Source organism: Bombus terrestris, chromosome 9, assembly GCF_910591885.1.
Source record: "Bombus terrestris chromosome 9, iyBomTerr1.2, whole genome shotgun sequence".
Taxonomy (NCBI): Eukaryota; Metazoa; Arthropoda; class Insecta; order Hymenoptera; family Apidae; genus Bombus; species Bombus terrestris.
This window is the reverse complement of record NC_063277.1, coordinates 2,318,019-2,341,357: the sequence shown is the minus strand read 5'-3', so window position 1 is coordinate 2,341,357 and position 23,339 is coordinate 2,318,019. Positions and strand designations below refer to the sequence as shown.

The 23,339-nt window shown below is 28.1% G+C and overlaps 6 protein-coding genes across 10 annotated transcripts; 4 read left to right on the top strand and 2 right to left on the bottom strand.

The window, feature by feature from the left end:
• Window positions 1-540: 540 nt before the first annotated feature.
• Window positions 541-2,258, top strand: LOC100645721 (vacuolar protein sorting-associated protein 37B). The gene is made up of 4 exons (XM_003397496.4): window positions 541-1,002; window positions 1,098-1,269; window positions 1,371-1,453; window positions 1,656-2,258. Exons 1-4 carry the CDS (start codon window positions 871-873, stop codon window positions 1,920-1,922), a joined length of 654 nt encoding a protein of 217 aa, XP_003397544.1. The 5' UTR covers window positions 541-870; the 3' UTR covers window positions 1,923-2,258.
• On the bottom strand, window positions 2,243-3,724 carry LOC100645838 (dnaJ homolog subfamily B member 9). Of its 4 annotated transcripts, none has more exons than XM_003397499.4 (2): window positions 3,706-3,724; window positions 2,243-3,118 (listed from the first exon to the last, which is right to left on the bottom strand). In XM_003397499.4, the coding sequence occupies exon 2, from the start codon at window positions 2,970-2,972 to the stop codon at window positions 2,334-2,336; it is 639 nt and encodes a 212-aa protein (XP_003397547.2). In that variant the 5' UTR covers window positions 2,973-3,118; window positions 3,706-3,724; the 3' UTR covers window positions 2,243-2,333. The 4 variants fall into 4 exon arrangements, with proteins under 4 accessions (XP_003397547.2, XP_003397546.2, XP_003397545.2 ...); XM_003397498.4 differs by lacking the exon at window positions 3,706-3,724 and adding an exon at window positions 3,447-3,545; XM_003397497.4 differs by lacking the exon at window positions 3,706-3,724 and adding an exon at window positions 3,276-3,436.
• A 280-nt stretch (window positions 3,725-4,004) lies between these two features.
• On the top strand, window positions 4,005-6,469 carry LOC100646112 (WASH complex subunit 1). The gene is made up of 4 exons (XM_003397500.4): window positions 4,005-4,432; window positions 4,509-4,638; window positions 4,722-5,277; window positions 5,391-6,469. The coding sequence occupies exons 1-4, from the start codon at window positions 4,411-4,413 to the stop codon at window positions 6,240-6,242; spliced, it is 1,560 nt and encodes a 519-aa protein (XP_003397548.2). The 5' UTR covers window positions 4,005-4,410; the 3' UTR covers window positions 6,243-6,469.
• A 542-nt stretch (window positions 6,470-7,011) lies between these two features.
• Window positions 7,012-10,931, top strand: LOC100646229 (adipokinetic hormone/corazonin-related peptide receptor variant I). The gene is made up of 8 exons (XM_020864665.2): window positions 7,012-8,298; window positions 8,454-8,734; window positions 9,248-9,396; window positions 9,825-9,930; window positions 10,033-10,237; window positions 10,328-10,451; window positions 10,571-10,703; window positions 10,774-10,931. The coding sequence occupies exons 1-8, from the start codon at window positions 8,283-8,285 to the stop codon at window positions 10,843-10,845; spliced, it is 1,086 nt and encodes a 361-aa protein (XP_020720324.1). The 5' UTR covers window positions 7,012-8,282; the 3' UTR covers window positions 10,846-10,931.
• Window positions 10,932-12,580: 1,649 nt separating this feature from the next.
• On the bottom strand, window positions 12,581-16,167 carry LOC100646347 (N-acetylgalactosaminyltransferase 7). Of its 2 annotated transcripts, none has more exons than XM_012311395.3 (11): window positions 15,964-16,167; window positions 15,256-15,431; window positions 14,703-14,908; window positions 14,460-14,626; window positions 14,188-14,395; window positions 13,934-14,110; window positions 13,608-13,851; window positions 13,290-13,511; window positions 13,091-13,189; window positions 12,885-13,010; window positions 12,581-12,808 (listed from the first exon to the last, which is right to left on the bottom strand). In XM_012311395.3, the coding sequence occupies exons 2-11, from the start codon at window positions 15,409-15,411 to the stop codon at window positions 12,668-12,670; spliced, it is 1,746 nt and encodes a 581-aa protein (XP_012166785.1). In that variant the 5' UTR covers window positions 15,412-15,431; window positions 15,964-16,167; the 3' UTR covers window positions 12,581-12,667. The 2 variants fall into 2 exon arrangements, with proteins under 2 accessions (XP_012166785.1, XP_003397550.1); XM_003397502.4 differs by lacking the exon at window positions 15,964-16,167 and adding an exon at window positions 15,731-15,912.
• An 856-nt stretch (window positions 16,168-17,023) lies between these two features.
• LOC100646470 (histone deacetylase 6) lies at window positions 17,024-23,321 on the top strand. The gene is made up of 19 exons (XM_012311396.3): window positions 17,024-17,379; window positions 17,877-18,050; window positions 18,107-18,526; window positions 18,598-18,695; window positions 18,787-18,960; window positions 19,033-19,225; window positions 19,350-19,409; window positions 19,600-19,689; window positions 19,777-19,883; window positions 19,953-20,096; window positions 20,178-20,284; window positions 20,364-20,533; window positions 20,631-20,971; window positions 21,369-21,564; window positions 21,646-21,775; window positions 21,875-22,420; window positions 22,489-22,655; window positions 22,744-23,031; window positions 23,111-23,321. Exons 1-19 carry the CDS (start codon window positions 17,377-17,379, stop codon window positions 23,183-23,185), a joined length of 3,483 nt encoding a protein of 1,160 aa, XP_012166786.2. The 5' UTR covers window positions 17,024-17,376; the 3' UTR covers window positions 23,186-23,321.
• Window positions 23,322-23,339: the final 18 nt, after the last annotated feature.

The following is a 23,339-nucleotide window of genomic DNA, read 5'->3' as shown; positions in this document are numbered from 1 at the left end:
AATATTGAATGCATATATAAAAAATTTTTCATTTATTTTAAATACTAATTTTTTCATTGTTTAATTTAGTTAAATTATCTTCTACTATATTAAGGGGTAAGAAATTTTTTTTCATTAACAATCTAACTCGAAGATGCAATCTGATATTTCCATTTTTATAAAAGTAGCTTTATTTTGTTCCTTCTTGTAAACAAAATTCAGTTCTGTAATGTTTATTTTTTACCTAATAACTTTCATTTATTCTAAGATGTTTTCAATAAATAAATTTCCAACAAAATTTGTCTCCGATGATTAAGTATCTCCTTTGGTTTCGAAATTTGAAAATAGTTATTTTACGCCAAATAACGCATTAATCGCGATCATCCTATTATGCGTCACTGATGTGACGCATGCGCACTGAAAAAATTGTATGATAGCGCCATGCAACTTGTAAGGGAATATAACAAAATGATGACATCCCCACCGCTAAAAATTGGATGAGTTGCCAGACCTATATATAAGTCCATGGTTTTTACATTGAGTCGTGTATCTATTAACTTGTTATTTTACAGTGATTTCAAGTGATACCATAATAACTAAAAATTGTGTCATTAATTGAAACGCATATTTTTATAAAATTTACGCGATTAAAATTGTATTAAATTTTGATAATTATATTTAATAATAATCAATTTCACATTATAACTAAATTAATAAAATTTTTTTTTATGTGGAAAGGTCAATCAATGTATTTTTATATTAACCAGTGTGTATAACAAAATGTTGATTCTGTGTAATATAATTAAATAAATCGACAACAATTCTGCTTAAAAAATAAAATTTAATTCATGAACATTATCATAACTCCGCGAAACTGATTAATATTAAATAATGTTTAAATCAAATCAGGAACCAGACATACCTGCAGCACTAGGTCTGTTATCACATTTAACGAACGATGAACTGAAGGAATTATTAAACGATGATTCAAAATTTGAAGGCATTGTAAAAGATGTAAAGCAGGTAATTAAATTGTTACTAGAGGTATTTTACGTTTCCAATTTATAATTTTTCTATCTGTGGAATTTTATGTATTTCACATCTTTTCTTTCTATCAGTTTAAGAATTTAGAAACTGAAAAAGAATTATTAATGGCAAGTAACACATCTCTGGCAGAGTTTAATTTATCAAAACAACCAGAATTACAAGAAGGTAAACAAATATTAAAGGAACTTAGCGAAAAGGGAAGTAGATTATGCATGAGCGTAAAAGAAAAATTGGATGAGATAAGTATGTATTCTTTCTTTTTCACTGTACATTTACCAGTTATGTATTCTATATAATATATAAATAATAACTAATACTTATTATATTTTTTCTAATATTTACAGAAAATAAGTCTGGGGAAATGACTGCTGATACTGCATTAGATTTATTGCAAACAGCAGCAGCAGAAATTGAAGAAGAATCAGAAGTATGATTTAATACTATTATAATTATTAATACATTGCCATTCTCATATTTCATTATGTTAATTTTTATTATATTTATATTTCTTCGTTTATCATTCTTTTCAGAAAGATTTATGTGAAACTCATTTGTTTGGCAATGTGTTAAAATTCTTGAACATAATTTGTGATTTCTACAAAGTAATATTTGTATTTTTTAATATACAGACCATAGCTGAAAAATTTTTGGCTGGAGATATGGAAGTAGATGAATTTTTAGAACAATTTTTATCACGTCGAAAATTAATGCATCTACGTAAAGTTAAAGTAGATAAATTGAGAGAGTTAATAAGAAAATCACATACTGCTGTTGGTCCTGGATATCCAATAGCTAGTAATTTTAGAAGTCTAGCTCCTGCTATTCCTTATCCAGCTGGACCTGTTTCAATGCCAATGCCAGTACCATCTGGTTTTCCATATTTTAAACCATACTAAGTTACATTTATTATAATACAGCATTGTATTCCAATCAGTTAAGTTTTTAAATATTGAATTTTCTTTAATGTATAAGAAACACGTAATTTTAATTAACAATATTTTTAAGTAATTAACGCAAATGATACATCAAAATATTTGTAACATTTAATTAATAGATAATATAATTAAGATAATTTACAACTAATGTATTAGATTTTGTAAGGTTATTGTGATATATTAAAATAGATTCGTTTTCTGAAATAAATATGTTAAAATATATAATATAAACTGTACACGTTTTGGATACGGGGCTTAATAAAATAAACATGTAAATGTTATCATGTTCCACACAGACATATTTTTCATCATAATTTTCTTCTTATATTGTGTTCTTTATATAAATGAAGACTAATTTTAAACATACAATCGTCATTTATTTCTATACTTCTGTGCAGCTTTAGAATCCTCATATCTCTTATTATTTATGTATTCATAAATGAGGATTACTAATGTTGTCAATATTATTAGAATTATTATAACAAGTAGATCTGGACTTTTGTGTGAAGTTTCCGAAACTTCCATATTTACCTTTTGTTTTCTTTTTGCTGATAAATTCTTTTGTAATGTACAACTATAGTGTTGTTGTATCCACTCATCAAAATTAAATATATTCTTAGATTGATTTTTATATTGTTCGATGTCTTTTGGTTTAAACCTCTCATAACTTTTATTGTTCAAACTCTGCAAATCCTGATTAATTAGCTGAGTTCTATCATATTTTTTGCGTGTTTCATATTTACTAAGTACATCATATGCATTTGAAATATCATAAAACATTTTTTTTGCAGATTCACTTTTATTCTTGTCAGGATGATATTTTAATGCCAATTCATAATATGCAGACTTTATTTCATTATAAGTTGCAGTTGGTTGCAATCCCAACATCTCATAATGTGTTTTAGTCTTTGTAGCTAGATTTGCCGTTGCAGGTAGTGATAACATAAATTGTTTTACATATTTAAACAGAACTCTTTTATTTATATCTATCAAAAAGCAATGAATAAGCATATTCTTAAACGTTTAGTCTTTATTGCTATAAGCTAATTTTCATATATCGCGAACAGTAAAGATTATTTTATAAATTTATGTACACTTCGTCATATTTTATGGCAAAATATTTCATGTTTTGTTAAAAGATTGATATAATCCATAACCTACAAAGAAAAAAAGAGTAGTTAACTAAATGTTAAGGTATATTAGAAATTATAAGTAAAACATTATTATGTATTAATATGAAATTATCATATTATCCAACATAACCATTGTCTAAATATATAAATATATCTATATTCAATAGTATTTGCTACATACAAGAGTATATTATTATCATACATTACAGTAATCAATATTAATTTGATTGGATCTCTTTAAATTTATGGCATATTATGTATAATTTATTTGTAATGTTTTATTTTTAGACAATTTTTATGAAATATAATTTCTAACAAATTGATATTGAAAGACCTTCATGCATGGACTTACAAAGCTAGACGGAGTATAGGTAGTTATCAGAAATGTTATAATCTAGATAAATTGTCAGATACAAATTGTTACATGGGATTGGGATAAAAAGATAAATTATTGTTATCGGTAAATTATGATATATGTCTTCAGTATTAAATAAATAATCTCTTTGTTTTGTCACACGCATTTATTTAAATAACATTAATTAACTAATTTAATGGAATTTTATGATGAATGAAATAATTTCCAAATTTATAATTAATTTTAAAATACATACATTTTAATCTTACCACTTTAAAGACTCAATAATAAACGAATAAAAGATTATTTGAATATTGTTTAGTAATTAAAGTAAACAACACTTTTTTGTTAGAACTGAGCAGATTACAAGTAAATGTATATGTATATAATATATAATCTGTGTTATTAAATATAGATTATTGTGACGTAAAATATATCTAAATATAAAATAGAATATCAGAATTTTATAACATTTAAATGTTGCATCAAAAATAATAGAACAGATTCGCGATCATCTTCATGGTATCAAGGCAGATACACAATAGTTTTATCATTGAGATGTTAGCATAATGAATGTTTATTTATTCCATAATATCAAATATTTTTTATGACATAAAAAATGTAAATAATATATTATTCTCTTTTATATAAAAAGAGACCATTGCATTCTATTTAACTGTCACATACATGAACACTTCGTAAAAATAATTGATGGCAGATCTACGTGTAAATCTACATGTAAACTTTCCAAAAGAACTATTAAATTTATTTCGATTATCATACGATTGTATGGATCAGGTTAACTGGTGATGATAAGTGTATTAAAAATTTAATCTATGCAAAATGTTTTGTATATGGCTAAATGTCAACGTAATTATGTGTGTGTATTGTGCTGCAACGGAACATAATATGATTTTTTATTGAGTTAAGAAAATATACATATTATTAAAAAACATTAATAATGCCAAATCGAACTGAAATTGGTAAATAAATTAATTTATATATATAAAAGGAAAAATATAAAAAAATAAACATATTTTATATAAATTTTATATTTAGGTGTTATTCCTGATAATTTAAGGCATGAGGAAACCATAGTTCAAATAGCAGAAGCTCTCGACAATCTAAATTCTGCTGTTAATTATATATTTGAATCTATTGATAAAAGGCTTCTTCAAAATGGTCAAAGGTACTTTTCTTCCATATTACTAAATATTTTAGGAATTAAAATTTTTTTAATTTATACAAAAATGTTAATACATTTTTTTGTAGATTATCAAATGTTAAAGACAGGGCTACAAAACTTCAAGATCGATTAAAATATTTACAAACTAACTTAAATTTAAAAGCTGTAAAGATGTTTTCTGCTGCAAGGTATCCTGCTAGTCATACATACAAAGAATATGAATTGGCTATACCGCCTCAATGTGATGATATCAATAAGATACCAAAAGTTTACAAGTGTTCTGTACCTATAAGAGATATTCCTGAAACATATCTATCTTCTAATTGTAAAACAGAAGATGGCCAATATGTATCAAATAATAATTTGCAAGAAAAGCTACAATTTTATCATGTTCGATCTAAATCTAATAAAGAACTTTATATAGATAACAACGAAGTGACATTCCCTTTTGAATTATCTTCGATCAATTCTCTATTGTTCAGTAGTATGGACAATCCATATAAGATATCTACTAAACAGACTTCTCACAAATTAAATGACAAGCAGCAAATAGAAGATGCACCAGATTCAATTATACAACCATGGTTATCATCAGAAATGGATTTATCTAGTAGTTATCTATATACACCAACCTTAGGAGAGGTAAGATCTTTTATTAAAATTTAATCTTAATATTGTTTAATTACAATATATTACTTATAAAATGTAAAGAAGGATACAGAACATATCGTCACATGAAATATTCTATCATGCAGGTGCCACAGATAAATGTACCACTAATACTTCCGGATCTACCTGGAATTGTAGACGATGAAAAATTCGTTTTAGACTTTAATTCTCAAAGTCCTATTGCACCTTCCTCAGCAGTAACCACTCCTACCGTTCGGCTTGATCTACCAACTCCAACATCAACAATAGACGAGAAGGATTCGAGTACAAAACATGACCGTGCTATCCCAAACTTACCTGGCTTTGCCGATACCGATTTCTCAAAAGATTCTACTGAGCCTGCTCCACCACCTCCTCCTCCGCCCTTGATCGCGTCAGACACGTCGACTTCTGCTTCTTCGAACTCTAAGACCGATAGCCGTTCCTCATTAGTCTCATCGTTGTTAGATCCATCGATACCACCGCCACCGCCACCGCCACTACCACCACCTCCTTCTCCTCCACCGCCTCCACCGCCACTGCCTCCAGCTGAATCCAAAACAACCATTCCTGAATCTCAAATTAAAGATCCGGACAAAAAGAAAATTGTCAAGGATCTGAATAAGGCAATCAAACCGGACGTCAGATCTAATTTAATGGAAGCTATTCGCAACGCTGGTGGTATAGGAAGAGCGAAACTGAGACATACTGTACCACCAGAGGAGAAAGAAGGAAATCGTTGGTCCTCTGCATCCGTTGGAGGAGATTTAATGGCTGATTTGCACGCAAAATTAGCACTCAGAAGAAAGGGAATCGCTGGGTCCGGAGGTAGTGCTCTCGAAAGAATGTCCAGCTTGATTCCTCCTCCTCCTAAACCAAGCGATGCAGTTGCGTCGGATAGAAATTCGGCCACCAGCGAGTACGACTCTCAACCAGATACCGATGATTGGGACGAGTAACGCTACTCGATATTGTTAATTATGTACAGTTTATAATTCAAATTTCATTCACTTATCATATTTAATATTTCATGTATAGTTCCATTCATAAATTATTGGAAACTTACTTGGGAAATTTATAACAAAATAGAATTTATGTTATAAAATAATCTAATTTTGTAAAATATGTTAGTAATATTTGTTAATTGTGTATATATTATACATATATTATGAAGAAAAGACCTAAAATTATACATAAAACCTTGATTCATTATTTTTTCCTTATTTAAAATATTTTTTCAACCTAAAATTCATTATTTTTAATAATTATATTTCAAATTAATTTTTTGTCACTTTTATTAACGATTTCATTAAATAATTTCAATTTTAAAAACTTGTACATTTATGTACATTAAAGCTTTTTGACAATTTTTCTCTCCATTGAACTTTGCTCTTGTTTTATCTTTTAATCCTCTTCACATAATCCTAAAAAAGAATACTTAATTACATGTAGTGAAAATAATGCCCAAAGTTGGAATTAAAAGGGTTCCTGGGTGTCTTTAGTAATAGCAAAGACAATTAATTGTATTAAAAATAAATTCTAATTGAATTTTACCATTTTTCTAAAATAGAATTTTCGTTATTGTCATCAACATTCAACAGTAACATAATAACAGCGTATTCTTATCGGTTTTGATTTAACACTTGACCCTAGATTACCGGACCAATCGTCTGTCGGTTTATAAATGTTAGTTGTACCATGGAATTTGCAGTTTTTGCTCGGATGTTCCTGTCTTTGATATTTGAGTTATCATCTCTTTATTAAATTCATTTAAGCTTTAAATTCTTAGTTAAATTGTGATTTAACTTTACAAATTAATTTTTGTCTTATTTTTGCCATTCTTTACAAATAGATGACTTTTATCTCATAAACATTGTTATGAACTATATAATATGAACTACGTACCAGTTTTCGAAGAAGTGTTACATTCTGTTTAAATTTTCTTATTCATGCGTTTGTTTAAGCATGTATTACTTTGATCCACGTGTGTTGAAAATTTAAGATAGTGAAACGGTTTAACCGAGAAAATGAGAATTGTTTATAAAAGGAGATATAGAAAAAATTGTTGGAACAATGGATAAATTTTGAATGGTGTTTTATCAATAAAATCTTTCTAATTAACTAAAAACTAAATTTTATATTCAAGTGAATAATTAATTTAAAAATCCACAATTAAAAAGATTTAAAAAATTCGAAATTTTGGTAGAAAATGTTGGGACATTAAAACATACTTTATGGCATTATGTGCTTAAGAAGAAGAAGACAATCATTTCTACGTTCACTAAGATATCAGAGACGAATTCATTTGGAAGAATCTGAAAAAATTAATCAAATTAATTGCAATTGAATTTGAACGAAAAATGGGGAGTGATTTTTGCTATAGTCGCAGTCCAAAGTGTTGTACAAATGAATAATGAATTTATCGATATCGATATCAAACGCTGTTGATATTTGAACAACAGAAAGGATTAAAGTGTCAAATGTATGGTGTTATGATAGAAGAGAACGAATGACATAATATGTATTTGTAATTCGTATTAATTACTGCAAAAATTAAGGGTGTACACATTTTACAAATGACGAACGAAATGTATGATGAAGATTAATCTTCATAATTCTTGATATTACAACGTATCTCTCGTTATTTGACTATTTCTTTTTTTTTATTATTATTATTATTAGTTTTACACACTTCTACATCCGTATAATGATGATATAATTGTATGAGTTACAAAATCATTAATTTGAGTAAGCTTTGGGTAAAACGATAACGCTAAAACTCTGGATGTTCAATGGTCATTCTTTATCTGTGCTTGCATTTTTCTTCTTCGTCATCTTGGTACCATCTCAGTTTTAAATATTTGACTTGTTATATTTTTGTAGAAATTAGTTATGATAAAACTTTGTTTTAAGAGGTTCCGATCGTACGTGAATTTTGATTTCAGGGAAATGTAGAAAATAAAACAAGGCATTTCATTTACTAAGATAATTTTTATTTTATGGTTTATTATCAAGGTAAAGCTATATTCTATTAAGATAAATTCTTTTTTTAATCATTTATAAGGTCATCGTTTCTTTTTAATTTGGTATTAATTCGTTTTGTTTTTATAATAATTTTTAAATTAATCCAAATTTAATTATTAATTATTTATCAATTCACTTGATACCAGAATTTCTAAAAGTATTGAGATACATTATGGAAAATGGAATAAAAATGATTATTTCTACGGAACTGCCCAATTCGCGGGCAAATATTTCGGATGAAGTGGAATTACCGATTGATATGCGTTTCAACGAAGGCCACATTGTTAGTATTGTCTTTTACAGCGCGTTAATGATAATATCTGCAATCGGAAACACGACGGTGTTAGTATTAATTATGCGTCGCAAACTTGTATCCAAATCGAGGATACACACGATGTTAATGCATCTTGCGATCGCTGATCTATTTGTAAGTATAATTTAGTATATTCTTCCCTCTTTAGCAATATAGGAATATTATAATAAAATTTAATGCATTATAATTGCTATAGCTTTGATTTGTAATTTATAACTAAATTTTTTGAAGATCGATAACTTTTTGGACGAAAATCTAGTGATCACCTAAATCTTCGTAATGTAGTAGTAGATTAATTATGGTAATTTTCCTTAAACAAATTAATTAACGCGTTCGTAATTACAAGCTAATATCGTAACAATTGTATCGTTAAATAGTTCACTACCGATACATAGACTATAAAATAAAAGCAAGGTAAGATAGTACGTACAATTTGCCTCTATGTATTAACAAACATTAATACCATGCAACAATGCTACGTAAATCAATGATCTGTGTACAGAGTAATTTCCATTCAAAATAATCGAACTAGTTTAATATGTTTTATAAATAAATAGAAGGAAAATACATACTACATAGAAATGAGTTTTATTAAATAAAATTATATTAACCTGAAACAATTTTCAGGTAACTTTTTTAATGATGCCACTCGAAATCAGTTGGGCGATCACAGTCTCCTGGAAAGCAGGAGACGCGATGTGCCGAATAATGGCTTTTTTTAGGATGTTCGGTCTGTACTTATCATCTTTCATTCTGGTATGCATAAGTATGGACAGGTCAGTTTAATTTTTTAAAGCAATCTTATTTTTTCTATTTTTTCTTTCTTTTCTCACTCAATATAGTAAAAAAATTGTACTGACCATTTTAGCAAGCTTACGTCATATTTCTTTTTTGTAGCTCTCAATTGTTGAATCAACTAATTTTTTAATTTTTCTATACAAAAGTTGCAAATGTAAAACTTACATTGTATTTAAAAAAAAATTTCCGAATTTGTTATAAATATAAACAATAGAGTTATAAAAAAGAAATTCTCATATACTATTGATCTGCTTTTACATTTCATAAATCCATGGATAAGGCAATGAAATAAAAAATAAAGTAATAATGAATTCTATTTTTAGTGGCATCATAGTTAAATTTTTAATAATTTTTTACAAAATTGAAATAAAATATTACTGAAAAATATTAAATTTTCTAATTTCAGATATTACGCAATAATAAGACCATTGCAATTTTGGGATGTTAATAGAAGAGGAAAAATTATGTTATGCATCGCTTGGGCGGGATCTATCGCGTGTTCAATGCCTCAGGTATGGTAATTATAAATAACTGATAAAAGTGGAGAATCTCACCTTTTCTAATTTAATTCAAAATACACATAGTATATCTACTGTAATTTTTTTCTTTCTTAGATGCTAGTATTTCACCTGGAAACTCATCCAAATATCACATGGTATTCACAGTGTGTCACGTTTAATGCATTTCCAACATATACTCACGAAATAACATATTCTCTCTTTGGAATGATCATGATGTATTGGTTTCCCCTTGTCGTAATAATATACACCTACGCGAACATTTTACTGGAAATATGCAGAAAATCGAAAAAAAGCGAAGGTAATATATATAAATTTTAGTAAATTCTTATAAAATCGGAAAACAATTTATTTATTTTTCATGAAATAGTAAATGGTTAACGAATTTCAGATAAAATTCGTCGCTCTTCTATGGCTTTTCTTACACGAGCGAAAATACGAACTTTAAAGATGACGGTGATCATTGTTGCTGTATTCTTTATTTGCTGGACACCATATTACGTAATGAGTCTTTGGTAAGTGCTATTGTTCGTTAATAGGAAAACATATGTATTAGGACATTGAATCCTAAAGTATCCTATATTATATACATAAGTATATCTGACATTGAAAAAAAATATACCCGAATGTATAGGTATTGGATTGATCGAAATTCAGCATATAAAGTCGATCAACGAATTCAGAAAGGTCTCTTTCTATTCGCATGCACAAATTCCTGTATGAATCCTATTGTTTATGGTGCATTTAATATTAGAGATCGTAATAAGGTAAATATTTCTTCTTCTTCTACTCGATAACTATATAAATAGATATCTATATAATTTAATGTTATTTCAGACATCTGTAAGACCAACTACTATAGAAACTCGAGTCACTCCATTGTCACTGTCACTTAAGCTTCTTGATTAACGTTTACTTTTCTGTAAGAGATGTTAATTAGAATTGTAAGTTAAGTCTAGTCCGCAATATCAAATTTGACTGTGATTGACCATATACTTCAAAAAATGATATTTGCTATAATTAAGTACTAAATATTAATAGCTTTTTTGGATGAAGACCAAATATGTTGTAAATTATTCTTACAATAGGGTTGGATTCGAGTATCCGAGAGTACAGGTTCGGGATGAATCGGAAGAATTCGGGTGAGATCCTGCCTGAATCTTTCCAACTCAACCCGAAGCTTGGATTTCCAAGGCCCTTACAACTTAAGCACCTATATATATATATATATATATATATATATATAAGCACCTATATATATTCAAAATAAGAATTAAATTATTAAACTTCTCTAAAATAACAATACTATTTATTTACTCATTTGTATGAAATTTAAATAAAGTTATTTTCTTACAATAAAAAATATTAATAAAATAGACAGTTCTTCATATAATTGACATAGAGATTTAACAGTCACAGAAAAAACAGAGAATTATTACAAATTATATATTTACTTTATTTTATTAGTACATAACCTGTGATAAAACATTCCTTTTATTTCTTTACATTATGCTAAGTAACTTCTTGCCTGAAATTGTGTTTTAAAAAATTAAAAACCATTACAAAACTACGTCAGTAACATGCTCTCTTAAGAAGAATCAGTCGAAAACGGAAGAACACATTCTCATATTATATCGATAATTTAAGCGAAATGCACTCTAAAATGATTGAAACATATACATTCCTTGCAACTGTTTAAGACGCGTGTCCACCAATCACACTAATAGTTCATAAACGTCTGCAAGCCTATTAACCAGTCAATGCACAGATGGAACACGCGTGCACACAAATATTTACTAATATTTGTAAATTCTTTCCAATAATTTCGACAGAAGAAATATAATAAGATCCTAAACCAGTATTGTCCACACGAATAGCACCTTATGTGGTTGTGGATTTCTTACAAATTACAAGTATCAAACAAACGAAGGCACGATGAAGAGACAAGACTACTATCGTCTTCAAAAACTAGCTTTATCTATCCTTATTTATTAGTATTTGAGCGATATTTAATAAATATTTGCCACCAATATTTGCTAACATCTCTAAATGCTCACAAACATTTACAAGCATTATGCACGATCGGTGGATACGCGAATGTGTGCAGCAATCTCTTTTTTATTTCGAGCAGATATAGGAAATCTTTGTTTAAAGAAAGTGATTCTACTAATCTTATTCTACTTACTCATACAATAGATAAACTAGGAGCGAACTTAAACTTATCGAAGATGAGATAAGACAAACCATGACGTGTCAATATACTCGGCATTATAGGAAGTTATATGAAAGAATCTCAAACATGGCTGCATTTTAATAAATTATGTTATTGCATTATATTAAAACAGTTTCATTGAAATTGTATCAAAATGAGCAGTTTCTTCATTTCATTAATGATCATGACTTATTTGTGGTTTCAAATGACGATACAAGTCTTATTTTAGCGCTGTTAAGATTTTACAGCCCTATTTTTTTATAAGTATTTTATAACTGTTATTTTGAAGTAAATTTTAAAGAAAAATTTACAATATGATTTTTACGCATTTTTGATTTTGCACAAATATTCGAGTTATTTATAGTAGGGAAATATAAAACACCATGTATTGTAAACACAATTTTTTGTACAAAAGAATAGTCAATGCATAGATAGATTTTTGCCAAAAGTCTTTAATGAGTATAGTTTAATTCGGCATGAAACGTCTCATATGCAAACAGCACCAGTACTTACGTTTCTTCACCACTTTGGATGAATTTGATGGAAAGACCACTGTTGATACGTATTATTGACATCACATGGCATTAGTGATAACTGTTGAGTTTGAGGATGAAGTGCCATGCATTTCTTGTGCACTCTGTGTAAAAGCGTTTTCGTTTTCTGCAAAAGTAATATATCATTTATAATAAAATAAAAAATTGGGCAATAAAATGGTAACATATTTATTGACATTTACCTCATCGTATTGCCATGGACCATCTACAGTCCCTAAGCGGCAAAATACGAATTTCACTCCTTGACTATCAGCAGATATGCATCGTTCTCCGACACCTAATTGACCTTTTGCGTTTAATCTAATTAACTGAAAAATGAAACTATATAAATCATAATTCATAAATAAAGAATTTTGCTTAAAAAGAGATATAAAAAATAAAAAATTACCTGATTATTACCAAATCCATGACAATCAGTAGTAGCCATTAAACTAGGAGGCGAATGACTCATTGTATCCAAACACATTCCTGTCGCTATGTTTCGCAACTAAGATTAAAAAAAAAATAAAAAAAAAGAAGAATTCAGTGACATGTAAAAATACACACAAACATAGAAAATTATAGGTGATGGATATTGCTATTATTACCTCTCCCCAGTGAATATTAGGTGGTAATTCGGGAAATTTATCGAAAACATCATAAGCAACATTTTCCATATACCATTGAAAACTTTTACACCTTTTCCTTCTTTTAAATTCTAACTGCTCTGATATATCGCCATGATCAAGTAATTGCGCTAGTGGTTCCCTTGTATAAAAGAATTCTTTATGTTTATCATCAAACCAAGTTTCAACCACTCTTTTATAATTCTAGAAAGAATTAACAATTTTTATAAATTTATATTAAATCATATGTTATTTTATATCCTTCAAATTAATTTATACCCATAAAAATGTTTTACTTACTATGGTTATCAGCGGTCCCTTTTTCTTTTGAGCCAATTTTCCAAATGTATAAGGCATAAACCCTCTATACACATGACCAACGTGCGAACATGGTACCCAAAGAATACTTCCCCCACACTGCCATATTTTAAATGATAACTCGAAGTTTTCTCCACCCCACACAAGTAATCCGTCATCGTATCCACCCAACGACAAAAAGTATTCACGATTTATCGCAAATAAACCACCGGCGTGAGTAGGAGACCTGAAATGAGTTATTCCTAATATATGAATGTAAAATAACTTCGTTCTACACGTCTAAGAATATTTTTTAAAATGTGAGTTACTTGTATGGCATGCTGTTATAAGGTCGAGATTTTTTCTCCCGTGCAGGAAGTTCATTTTCTTTATACAACATTCCCCATTCAAAAATACCTCTATATAAATGTCCTTCTTGATACACAGGTCGATACTCAAAAGTCTTATGATCAATACCATCGATAATAGGAACTGTCATCACAGTTCTAGATATATTTAAAAGATTTTAATAAATTAACTTTCGGATGAATAATAGAGAATTTATTATTTGATAAAAAATTACCTATCAACAGCTATTGGAGCTAAAAGAGGTGGTAACCAGTTAACATTAACTTCACAATGTGCATCCAAAAACACTATAACTTCACCCTTAGCTTCACGTGCACCACGTGATCTCGTTCTTATTAAACCTTCTCTTTTATCATTTCTTATTAATTTTACTTTACCTTCCCATCGTTCTATATATGAATCTAAATCTCCTTTTAAATTATCTATAAAAATACATACTTGTTATTACTTTTAGTTTGATACTCTTACCATATTACTGCTATTCACCTTTATCAGAAAAGTCATCTACAAGTAAAATTTCTTCCAAAAATTGCGGGGGAGTACGATTTATCACACTATGAACAGTTCTCAGTAATACAGACCAACCTTCATTATGAAATACTATAATTACACTAGTTCGGGGGAGTACTTCTGGATAATTCCAGTGTTTACATCTGTAAACAGAATAAGTGAAAATCTAGTTTAAATAGTACTGTTATAAAATTTTTAATTGTAGCAATATTGATTTACTCAGGCATTCTTGTATCAAGGATCGATCTATCTAATGAAATTTCATCCGAGCACACCATATTCATGCCGTAATCTATTTCTGATTGTTGCACATCATTCTGTTGATCATCCCTAAGGATATAAGGTTTACCTCCTTCTCCAGGTCCACTTCTAATTGATACATGTTTGAGCTCAAAATTACCAAGCTCTTTTGATAGAACTGGTACCTATAGAATAGTAGTTCATATAAAATACATTTATAAAAAAGTATAAAAGTATAAAAAATATTTTATCTTTTACTTTAAAAGAATTTCTTCCTTTAGTTCCTTTTTTAAATGTAATTATTGTTTTGAATGTATCTTTATCATACTATGCTAAGTGCAATATACTATAGGTGACATACTTTTATTATTAGTCATTTATATGAGAAAGTTTCAATGAATAAATTATTACAGTTCATTTTTGTAATTTAGCTTAAGACAAAATTACTTTTAATAGGATGTTGATACTTTTATGTTTAAAAAATTATGTTTATATATTATAAGAATAGTTAGACACAAGACATTATAGTTACCTGTTTAACCTTTAGACTATCTGACCAATATTCCTTTAAATTGTTAATAGGCTTGTCAGAAAAAAAGTTTATAACAATATACAATGTGTAAAGCAAAAATATGCTACAGATAATAATACTGAAAAGACGATTTCGCCTGAGCTGTACAATTCTCATTTTGTTTAAGATAAACACACCTGAAATAAAAATTTGGCAATAACATTTTTATAATTTATAACATTATAATAGGAGAATTTATCTCATTATATATTGAGAAATCTATATGAATATAAAATAAAAAATAATCCTTGGATACATGACAAAAATAACTGATAAAGAGGAGAAAACGAAGTACGCAATGTAAATAGCTGAAAATAATTAAAAAATTAAAACTTAAAATAGTGTTATTGCTTCAATACTTATTTAATCACTATACAATCAAAATATTTATTAAAATATTGTAGTAAAGAGTTAAAAAGAAAATATCTTTAATTACCTCAATTAAAAATACATAAACATATGAAATAGAATATGTATATTTCAGTAAATTAATCTTTCGAACATATTACAATGATATTAAAAATTATATCATAATAAACCGAATCATTATTCAAAGAATCTGAAGCTACGTTGCTTCACACCACAGCCAACGTGTCTTTTGCACACACTTAAGTACCTACTTACATACATATGTACGGGAAGAGTGTATATAAATACATATGTACTTACATGCTTTTATCTTCTACTTTCGCATAAACCAATATGCGTTCGACATTTCTAAATTTCAATCAAAAAATTGATTAAAACATCGCTATCTGGCGTTCATTGGTATTGTACGAATTTGACGGAAACATTGTACGCTATTCGAAAAAAAATTTTTTCTCTGAAAACCACATACTATTTTTTCATTATACAAATTAATAAATTTATAAATATCATCTTGTTAATCAAAGAAATGCAAATCCTATAATATTTACATAGTTTATATTACATTACATTAGCGAGAAATATATAGCATCTTTTAAAGTTTTATTACATAAATATCGTAAAATTGCATACGATGAATGCTTGACACATCGTTATGATAATTTAAATAATATATAATACAGTTACATATAAAATTTTATTACTAAAATAAGATTAAACGAATATAATCAATTCAGTAAGCGTTTAGAAAGAAGAAATATTTTTCATGCAATAATACTGCGTTAATTGTCTAAAATTTGGTTTTGTTATCCCTGTTAATTCTTTCAACTTAGATATGGAATGACAGTGTAGAAGTAAACAAAAATGTATTGGATATTTGTATCTCGGTAGCACTTTCAACTGGGAAAAAATAGTACCTACAACTAATTACTTAAATAAGTACCTAAGATTTTTTAAACAAACATATAAATACCTTCCTCGATATACTTACTCGAATAAAATTTCTACTTTTTAGAAAATCATAAAGAATTACTATATATCAATTTAAAATCTTTTGATATATGTACTTATAATAATCATTGTAATATTTTACACTTTTTCATTATAACTATGATTTCAATTAAACTAGTATTAAATATTTTCATTCAATTGCATATTTCGTATCAAATGAATAGTGTTATAGAATTTTTATGAAACTAATACAACCATACGAGTCATATGACTGAATGGAGATCGTTAGGAAAAATAAAATACGCTTTCTTTTCAATATTTTCTTTTCTTTATTTCTAAAAATTTTATAAATATCATTAATATGTTATGACGACCAATCAGAAGACTGAACAGCTTCGAACCGGGGCAGTATATCTGCATCATGCTTATTAACTGTCGGTTGGTCTCGACAGATGTGGATTTTGTTTATTTTCAGAATTCGTGGTTCTATCTTGGACTAAATGATGGCATCACTGTAATTTTAATTGTCGCCTATAACTCGAATAGTTTTTATTGGAATTGTACATATAAGAATAAAATTGAAAGTGAAAAATGAAAAAAGTTGGGACAACTGCATTTCCACAATGAAGATATTTGATTCATATAAAATAAATCTGATTTGATTGACAATAGTCTAAAGTTTCTCTTTTGAGCATGACTTGTTTGTAGAAATTATCTATTAAAGAGCTTCTTTACTGAAAATTTTGAGGTTACTTAAAAACACAAATGGTGAGAGAATAAATTTTCTTAATCATATACATTCGTTATCGTTGATTATTTGAGTAAAACAAACAAGCTAGGATTCTGTGCGCGATAATACGCTGAAGTGGAAGGGGTAAACAAATAGCTATATAAGGATATGTCTCATATCCTCATCCATATATAAATTGACGACATTTAGTTTCTTCGCAAGTTTTGTAATTTAGTAAATAAATATCCTTGCATTAGATTTTATCGCGTGTGTAATGTTTTTAATTATATTATATCTCTTCGTATTTATCAGCATTATTTATATATGCGATAATACTTACAGTTGAAATTCAGTCACTTTGAAGTTTTTCTATAAATTATTTTATTTTTAAGTAACAATGTTATTGTGCAATTAAGGCTTCTTTTGACACAGAATTAAATTCTATTCTGTTTTATTCTACAATATACATTCTTCTAAAATTAACTTATTTTTTATCCATTTTCTTGTATTAAATGTATAAAATTGATCCTGACAGTCTGACTCTGTGATCTGCAAAAATTTACACTCTGCTGTTAAACAATTAGCAGACAGTGAAATCGAGTTAATAAAAGCTATAGAAAATTCAGAAAAGATAAATAACAGAAATATTAAAAATACTATGTCTATGACAGATAAGAAAAGTGCCAAAAAGTCTGCAAAAATGTTTAATGTAAGTATAAATTTATGAAAAAATAACAATTGCTACTAATTGTGTAATTTAATCAGGTTCGTCCATCTGCTGCTTTAATAGCAGCTAAACATGAAGCAACACAACGTGTATTAAAAGGAAAGAAATCTAACAATGTTTTTGTACATGATATATATCAAAAAGCTATTGATGCATATAATATAACAAGGAAGGAAACTGGCATTGTGTTTGATCGTTCTATGGCAGAACATAAATGTCTTTGGGATCCAAGTTATCCAGAATGTCCTGCTAGATTGACAAGAGTTATACAGAGATGTGAGGAGTTAGGTTTAATAAATAGATGTAAATTGGTTACACCAAGACAAGCCTCAGAGGATGAAATACTAATGAAGCACAGCCAAGAACAGATAGATATTTTGAAGGCTACTGATGAATGTACAGATGTAGATAGTTTAGAATTATTATCATCAACATATGATGCCATTTATATACATCCTGTATGTACTTATTTTAAATATAGTATCAAAATTGTTAGATTTAAATATTGATTTATTTAAAATTGTTCTAGTCTACCTATCAATTGTCTTTGTTAGCTGTGGGTTCAACAATAAATTTAGTGGAAAGCATTTGCAAAGAAGAAATTCAGAATGGTATGGCTATTATAAGGTAATGTAGTAATGCTTGATTGATACATAAATGAATAAATAATAATAATATAATTGAAAATTATACTTTTTTATTTCTTAAAATATTTCAGGCCACCAGGACATCATGCAATGAAATCAGAATATTGTGGATATTGTTTCTTCAATAATGTTGCAATTGCCGCTGAAAAAGTTTTAAGTAGCAATTTAGCTAGTAAAATTTTGATTGTTGATTGGGATATACACCATGGACAAGCTACTCAGCAAATGTTCTATAATGATCCACGGTATGTAAATACTTTCGAACTTTCTCTAAATGTTTTTGAATAATTTTTGTATTACTTGGAAATTCTGTACAGAGTAATTTATTTTTCAATTCACCGTTATGAAAATGGTGAATTTTGGCCAAATCTTAGAGAATCTAATTTCCATTTTGTTGGAGATGGTTTAGGAGAAGGATATAATTTTAATGTGCCACTTAATAAAACTGGCATGACCAATGCTGATTATTTAGCCATATTTCAACAAGTTTTATTGCCAATGGCCTATGAGGTAGTATATTATTGCAATTTATAATAATCCAAATAATGTAATATTAATGCAAAAATATTGTATGAAATATCAATATAATTTTCAATGTGATTTATATAAAATAAGCCAATTTTAATTATTCTAGTTTCAACCTGATCTCATAATAGTATCAGCTGGATATGATGCAGCCTTGGGCTGTCCTGAGGTAAAATAATAAATATTACTTGTTAACTTTTTTTTTATCTTAGTTTAATCCAGATCTTGTGATTGTCTCAGCTGGATTTGATTCCGCAATTGGAAATGAAAAGGTTGATATATATAATAAATTTAATGTTGTTATATATATCAATAAACTATAGATAATAATTTCAACGTTTTCATTTTATGATATCCAGGGTGAAATGTTGCTAACACCTGCGTGTTATGCTCATTTACTATCATCATTATTGAGTTTAGCCGCTGGGAAAGTTGCTGTTATATTGGAGGTATAAAATATATTTTCATTTTGTTGCTAAAGTTTTATTGTATACTTATAGCTTTTAAATATGCTTTCATTATATTCCTCGTTACAGGGTGGTTATTGTTTAAAATCATTAGCAGAAAGTGCAGCATTAACATTACGTACTTTGTTAGGTGATCCATGTCCTATGTTAGAAACTCTTACATTACCTTCAATAAGGTAAACCTGAGAATTCGTAGTATGACATATGCAATTCATTAATTACGTTTATATTTAACATGATTTTAGTGTACGTGATACCATTTTAAATACAATTTATGCACATAAACCATATTGGAAATGCTATCAATACCAAGATACATACAGTATTAATAGTACAACAAATAATAAAGAAGGAAGTACTAATCAATATTTACCTGTAGTTACATTCAAGTAAGAAATCAAATTAATTTTAACAAGAATTTTATTGTATTTAATTATTATATAAAAATACCATTTATATATTTATTTTAGAGGAACTGATATTAAGCCTGAAGTGTACGAGACTCGAAATTGTTATCCAACTCAAAATAAAGAAGTTATCGAAATGATAGAAAAGCAGTTAAATACATTAATACAGTGTAAATATCAGGTTTAATAGTTAATAACAATTAATCCTATATATAACAACAAATTATATAAATTTAATTTTTTCTTTAGTTACTAACTTATCTAAAGCACCTAACAAAGTGTGCATTGTTTATGATGATAGAATGTTAAAACATTGTGATATGTTTAATGATAATCATCCAGAAAAACCACATCGTATTAATATTATTTATAAAAAATATCAAGAGTACAATTTACTTGATCGGTGTTATGTGCAACAGGTATGTTTATGTATTCACTTTGCATTATTAAATCTCTTTTATTAATATTAAAATTTTTATTCGAAATATTATATTTTGTTCGTTGATTATTTTAAAGGGACGAAGTGCAACAAGAGAAGAATTAATATTAGTTCATTCAAAAGAATATATAGATTCAATAAAAGACACAGAAAACTTAAAACCAAAAGAGCTAAAAAAGCAGGCAGAAACTTATAATTCAGTTTATTTGCATCCTGAAACGTGGACAAGTGCTTGTATATCAACTGGATCATTATTACAAGTAGTTGATAGCGTATTAAATGGAGAAAGTCAATCCGGTATTGCTATTGTTAGGCCTCCAGGGCATCATGCTGGAGAGAATATAGCATGTGGTTTTTGTATTTTTAACAATATTGCTATAGCAGCTAAATATGCGGTAGAATTCCATCATGTAAAAAGGTATTATAATCGATTTTCTTTTAACCGTTTGAGTCGAGTCCCAGAGATCTTCGAAAAAACAGAGTCGAAAAATTCCGAACAGCGCGATGGCGTTTGTCTTAATGGATTGCGAAGAGAAGCAAGCGGTGTAATAGCGCTCGTCATATTTGTTATTTTATGAAATACACCTATATTATTATATTTGTGTATTATTAGTTTATAAATACTTCAAGTTTTGTTCAATAAAAATTATGGAGAAGATAACAATGAAATATAAAATACCGTCAATCGTCCGTAGCGTTCAAATATACTGGGACTTTCCGACACAAAATCTAAACAGCGCGATCGCGCTGCTTGGGACTCAAACAGTTAATAACGTACAATCTTAGTACAATTAATTTAATAATATAATTTTCAGAGTATTGATAGTAGATTGGGATGTACATCATGGTAATGGAACTCAATCCATCTTTGAGGAAGACCCTAAAGTTTTGTATATATCTGTCCATCGTTATGATAATGGCAATTTTTTTCCAAATTCTAAACGAGCAAATTACTCTTATGTCGGTTCTCTATCAGGAGAAGGTTTCACTGTTAACATTCCATGGAATAAGGTTGATTTTAAAAAATATACTATAGAATAAGTTACTTAATAAAGCAAATTTATCATCATATATTATTTATATGTTATATAGAAAGGAATGGGCGATGCAGAATATATAGCAGCATTTCAACAGATAATAATGCCAATTGCTTATCAGTTTAATCCAGAATTAGTCTTAGTTTCTGCGGGTTTTGATGCATGTATTGGGGATCCTCTAGGAGGTATATATACAATTTTATATCTTCTACAACTGAGAAAAATTTAGATATTTAAATATTATAATTAAAATAATAAATTTAGTTTAAATATTTTTTTTTAAGGTTGTTTCGTAACACCAGAAATGTACGGACACTTAACACATTGGCTATCTTCTTTAGCTAATGGTCGTATTATTCTTAGTCTTGAAGGAGGTTACAATATTAATTCAATCGCGCATGCAATGGCTATTTGCACAAAATCTTTGCTTGGTGATCCTTTACCGATATTAGAGAATGGACAAACTCCATGCGCGAGCGCTATTCACACTATAAATAATGTTATAAAAACACAAAAACAATATTGGACACATTTAGTATTTAATTTATCTTTACCGAAAGAGAGAGTACTTCCTAAGCCCAAAGTTCCACATATAAAGACAAATGAACGTGTCATAAACAGTGAAAAAATATTAAAGCATTCAGAATCTAAGATAGCATTGGAAGAAATAGAAACAGAAAAAATGCAAACTAGGCAGAAAAACCTTACAACTTGGAAGTTGATAAATAAAATGGCCTCACAAGAAGATTGTGAGAAATTACAAGAGTTTCTTAAATCTGTACATGAGCGACGTACACATACAACAATTAATACTTCTTATAACGACGAAGGTATGATAGGTTAAAAATATATGTGTAGTCATGTTGTATAAGATTATTGTATAGGATTATTTTTATAGGTTCCAAGTATACAAAGAAGTGCATGAATCAGGACGAAGAAGAAGGACATTCTGATGAAAATATTACCAATTTTGCTGCTGGTAGTAGTGGTGAACAAGGCGAAAGAGCAAGTGCGCAAATGACTGGAAATAAAAGTTTACATGATTATTTGTTGGAAAATTCGCAAGTAATTAATATTTAAATTTTGACATTATAAATATTTATTTAAGATCAATTGTGATTTTTACAATTGGAATTTATTGTCAATTTTACAGGCATTAGTGGATGGAGACATGTTTGCAGTGATACCTTTACGAGAATGCCCACATTTGAATAGTGTCAAGGATGTACCAGTTTCTGGAATTGATATATATTCACCATGTATAGAATGTGAAAGCAATGTTGAAAACTGGATCTGTTTACAGTGTTATACTGTTCATTGTGCTCGTAGTATTAATCAACATGGTTTAATACACGCTGAAGAAATGGAACATCCATTGGCCCTAAGTTTCAGTGATTTATCAGTTTGGTGTTACAAATGTGAGGCATACATAGATAATCTGGTAAGTTATAACAAATTTTTTTGAAGATATTCATTTTACTATAATTTTATTTGTACAATACGTTTGATAATGTTTATAGCGATTATTTGCCGCGCGCAATGCTGCACATCAAAGTAAATTTAATGAGGAATTACCATGGACGTATGAAATATAAATGGTAATTGAAATAAACATGTATTTAAGAAAAATTTATAATTAACACTGTGTATTTTATAATATTTGTAAATCTATAAAATACACATTTTAATTTCCGTGTCATGTTTAAATAAATTGTTAATATAACTTGAAAATGTTTTGTACTTTCTATG

Bases quoted from the DNA above. Each gene is read 5' to 3' on its own strand.
- LOC100645721 (XM_003397496.4), top strand. From the start codon at position 871: ATGTTTAAATCAAATCAGGAACCAGACATACCTGCAGCACTAGGTCTG. The intron at 1,270-1,370 runs GTATGTATTCTT...TAATATTTACAG, and splicing joins AGAAAAATTGGATGAGATAA to AAAATAAGTCTGGGGAAATG. The intron at 1,454-1,655 runs GTATGATTTAAT...TTTAATATACAG, and splicing joins AAATTGAAGAAGAATCAGAA to ACCATAGCTGAAAAATTTTT.
- LOC100645838 (XM_003397499.4), bottom strand. From the start codon at position 2,972: ATGCTTATTCATTGCTTTTTGATAGATATAAATAAAAGAGTTCTGTTT.
- LOC100646112 (XM_003397500.4), top strand. From the start codon at position 4,411: ATGCCAAATCGAACTGAAATTG. The intron at 4,639-4,721 runs GTACTTTTCTTC...ATTTTTTTGTAG, and splicing joins CTTCTTCAAAATGGTCAAAG to ATTATCAAATGTTAAAGACA. The intron at 5,278-5,390 runs GTAAGATCTTTT...TCTATCATGCAG, and splicing joins ATACACCAACCTTAGGAGAG to GTGCCACAGATAAATGTACC.
- LOC100646229 (XM_020864665.2), top strand. The intron at 8,735-9,247 runs GTAAGTATAATT...AACAATTTTCAG, and splicing joins TTGCGATCGCTGATCTATTT to GTAACTTTTTTAATGATGCC. The intron at 10,238-10,327 runs GTAATATATATA...AACGAATTTCAG, and splicing joins AAAATCGAAAAAAAGCGAAG to ATAAAATTCGTCGCTCTTCT.
- LOC100646347 (XM_012311395.3), bottom strand. From the start codon at position 15,411: ATGAGAATTGTACAGCTCAGGCGAAATCGTCTTTTCAGTATTATTATC. The intron at 14,396-14,459 runs GTGAATAGCAGT...GTATTTTTATAG, and splicing joins AGATGACTTTTCTGATAAAG to ATAATTTAAAAGGAGATTTA. The intron at 13,512-13,607 runs GTAAGTAAAACA...AATTCTTTCTAG, and splicing joins AGGGACCGCTGATAACCATA to AATTATAAAAGAGTGGTTGA.
- LOC100646470 (XM_012311396.3), top strand. The intron at 18,696-18,786 runs GTAATGTAGTAA...AAAATATTTCAG, and splicing joins AATGGTATGGCTATTATAAG to GCCACCAGGACATCATGCAA. The intron at 21,565-21,645 runs GTTGATTTTAAA...TATGTTATATAG, and splicing joins TTAACATTCCATGGAATAAG to AAAGGAATGGGCGATGCAGA.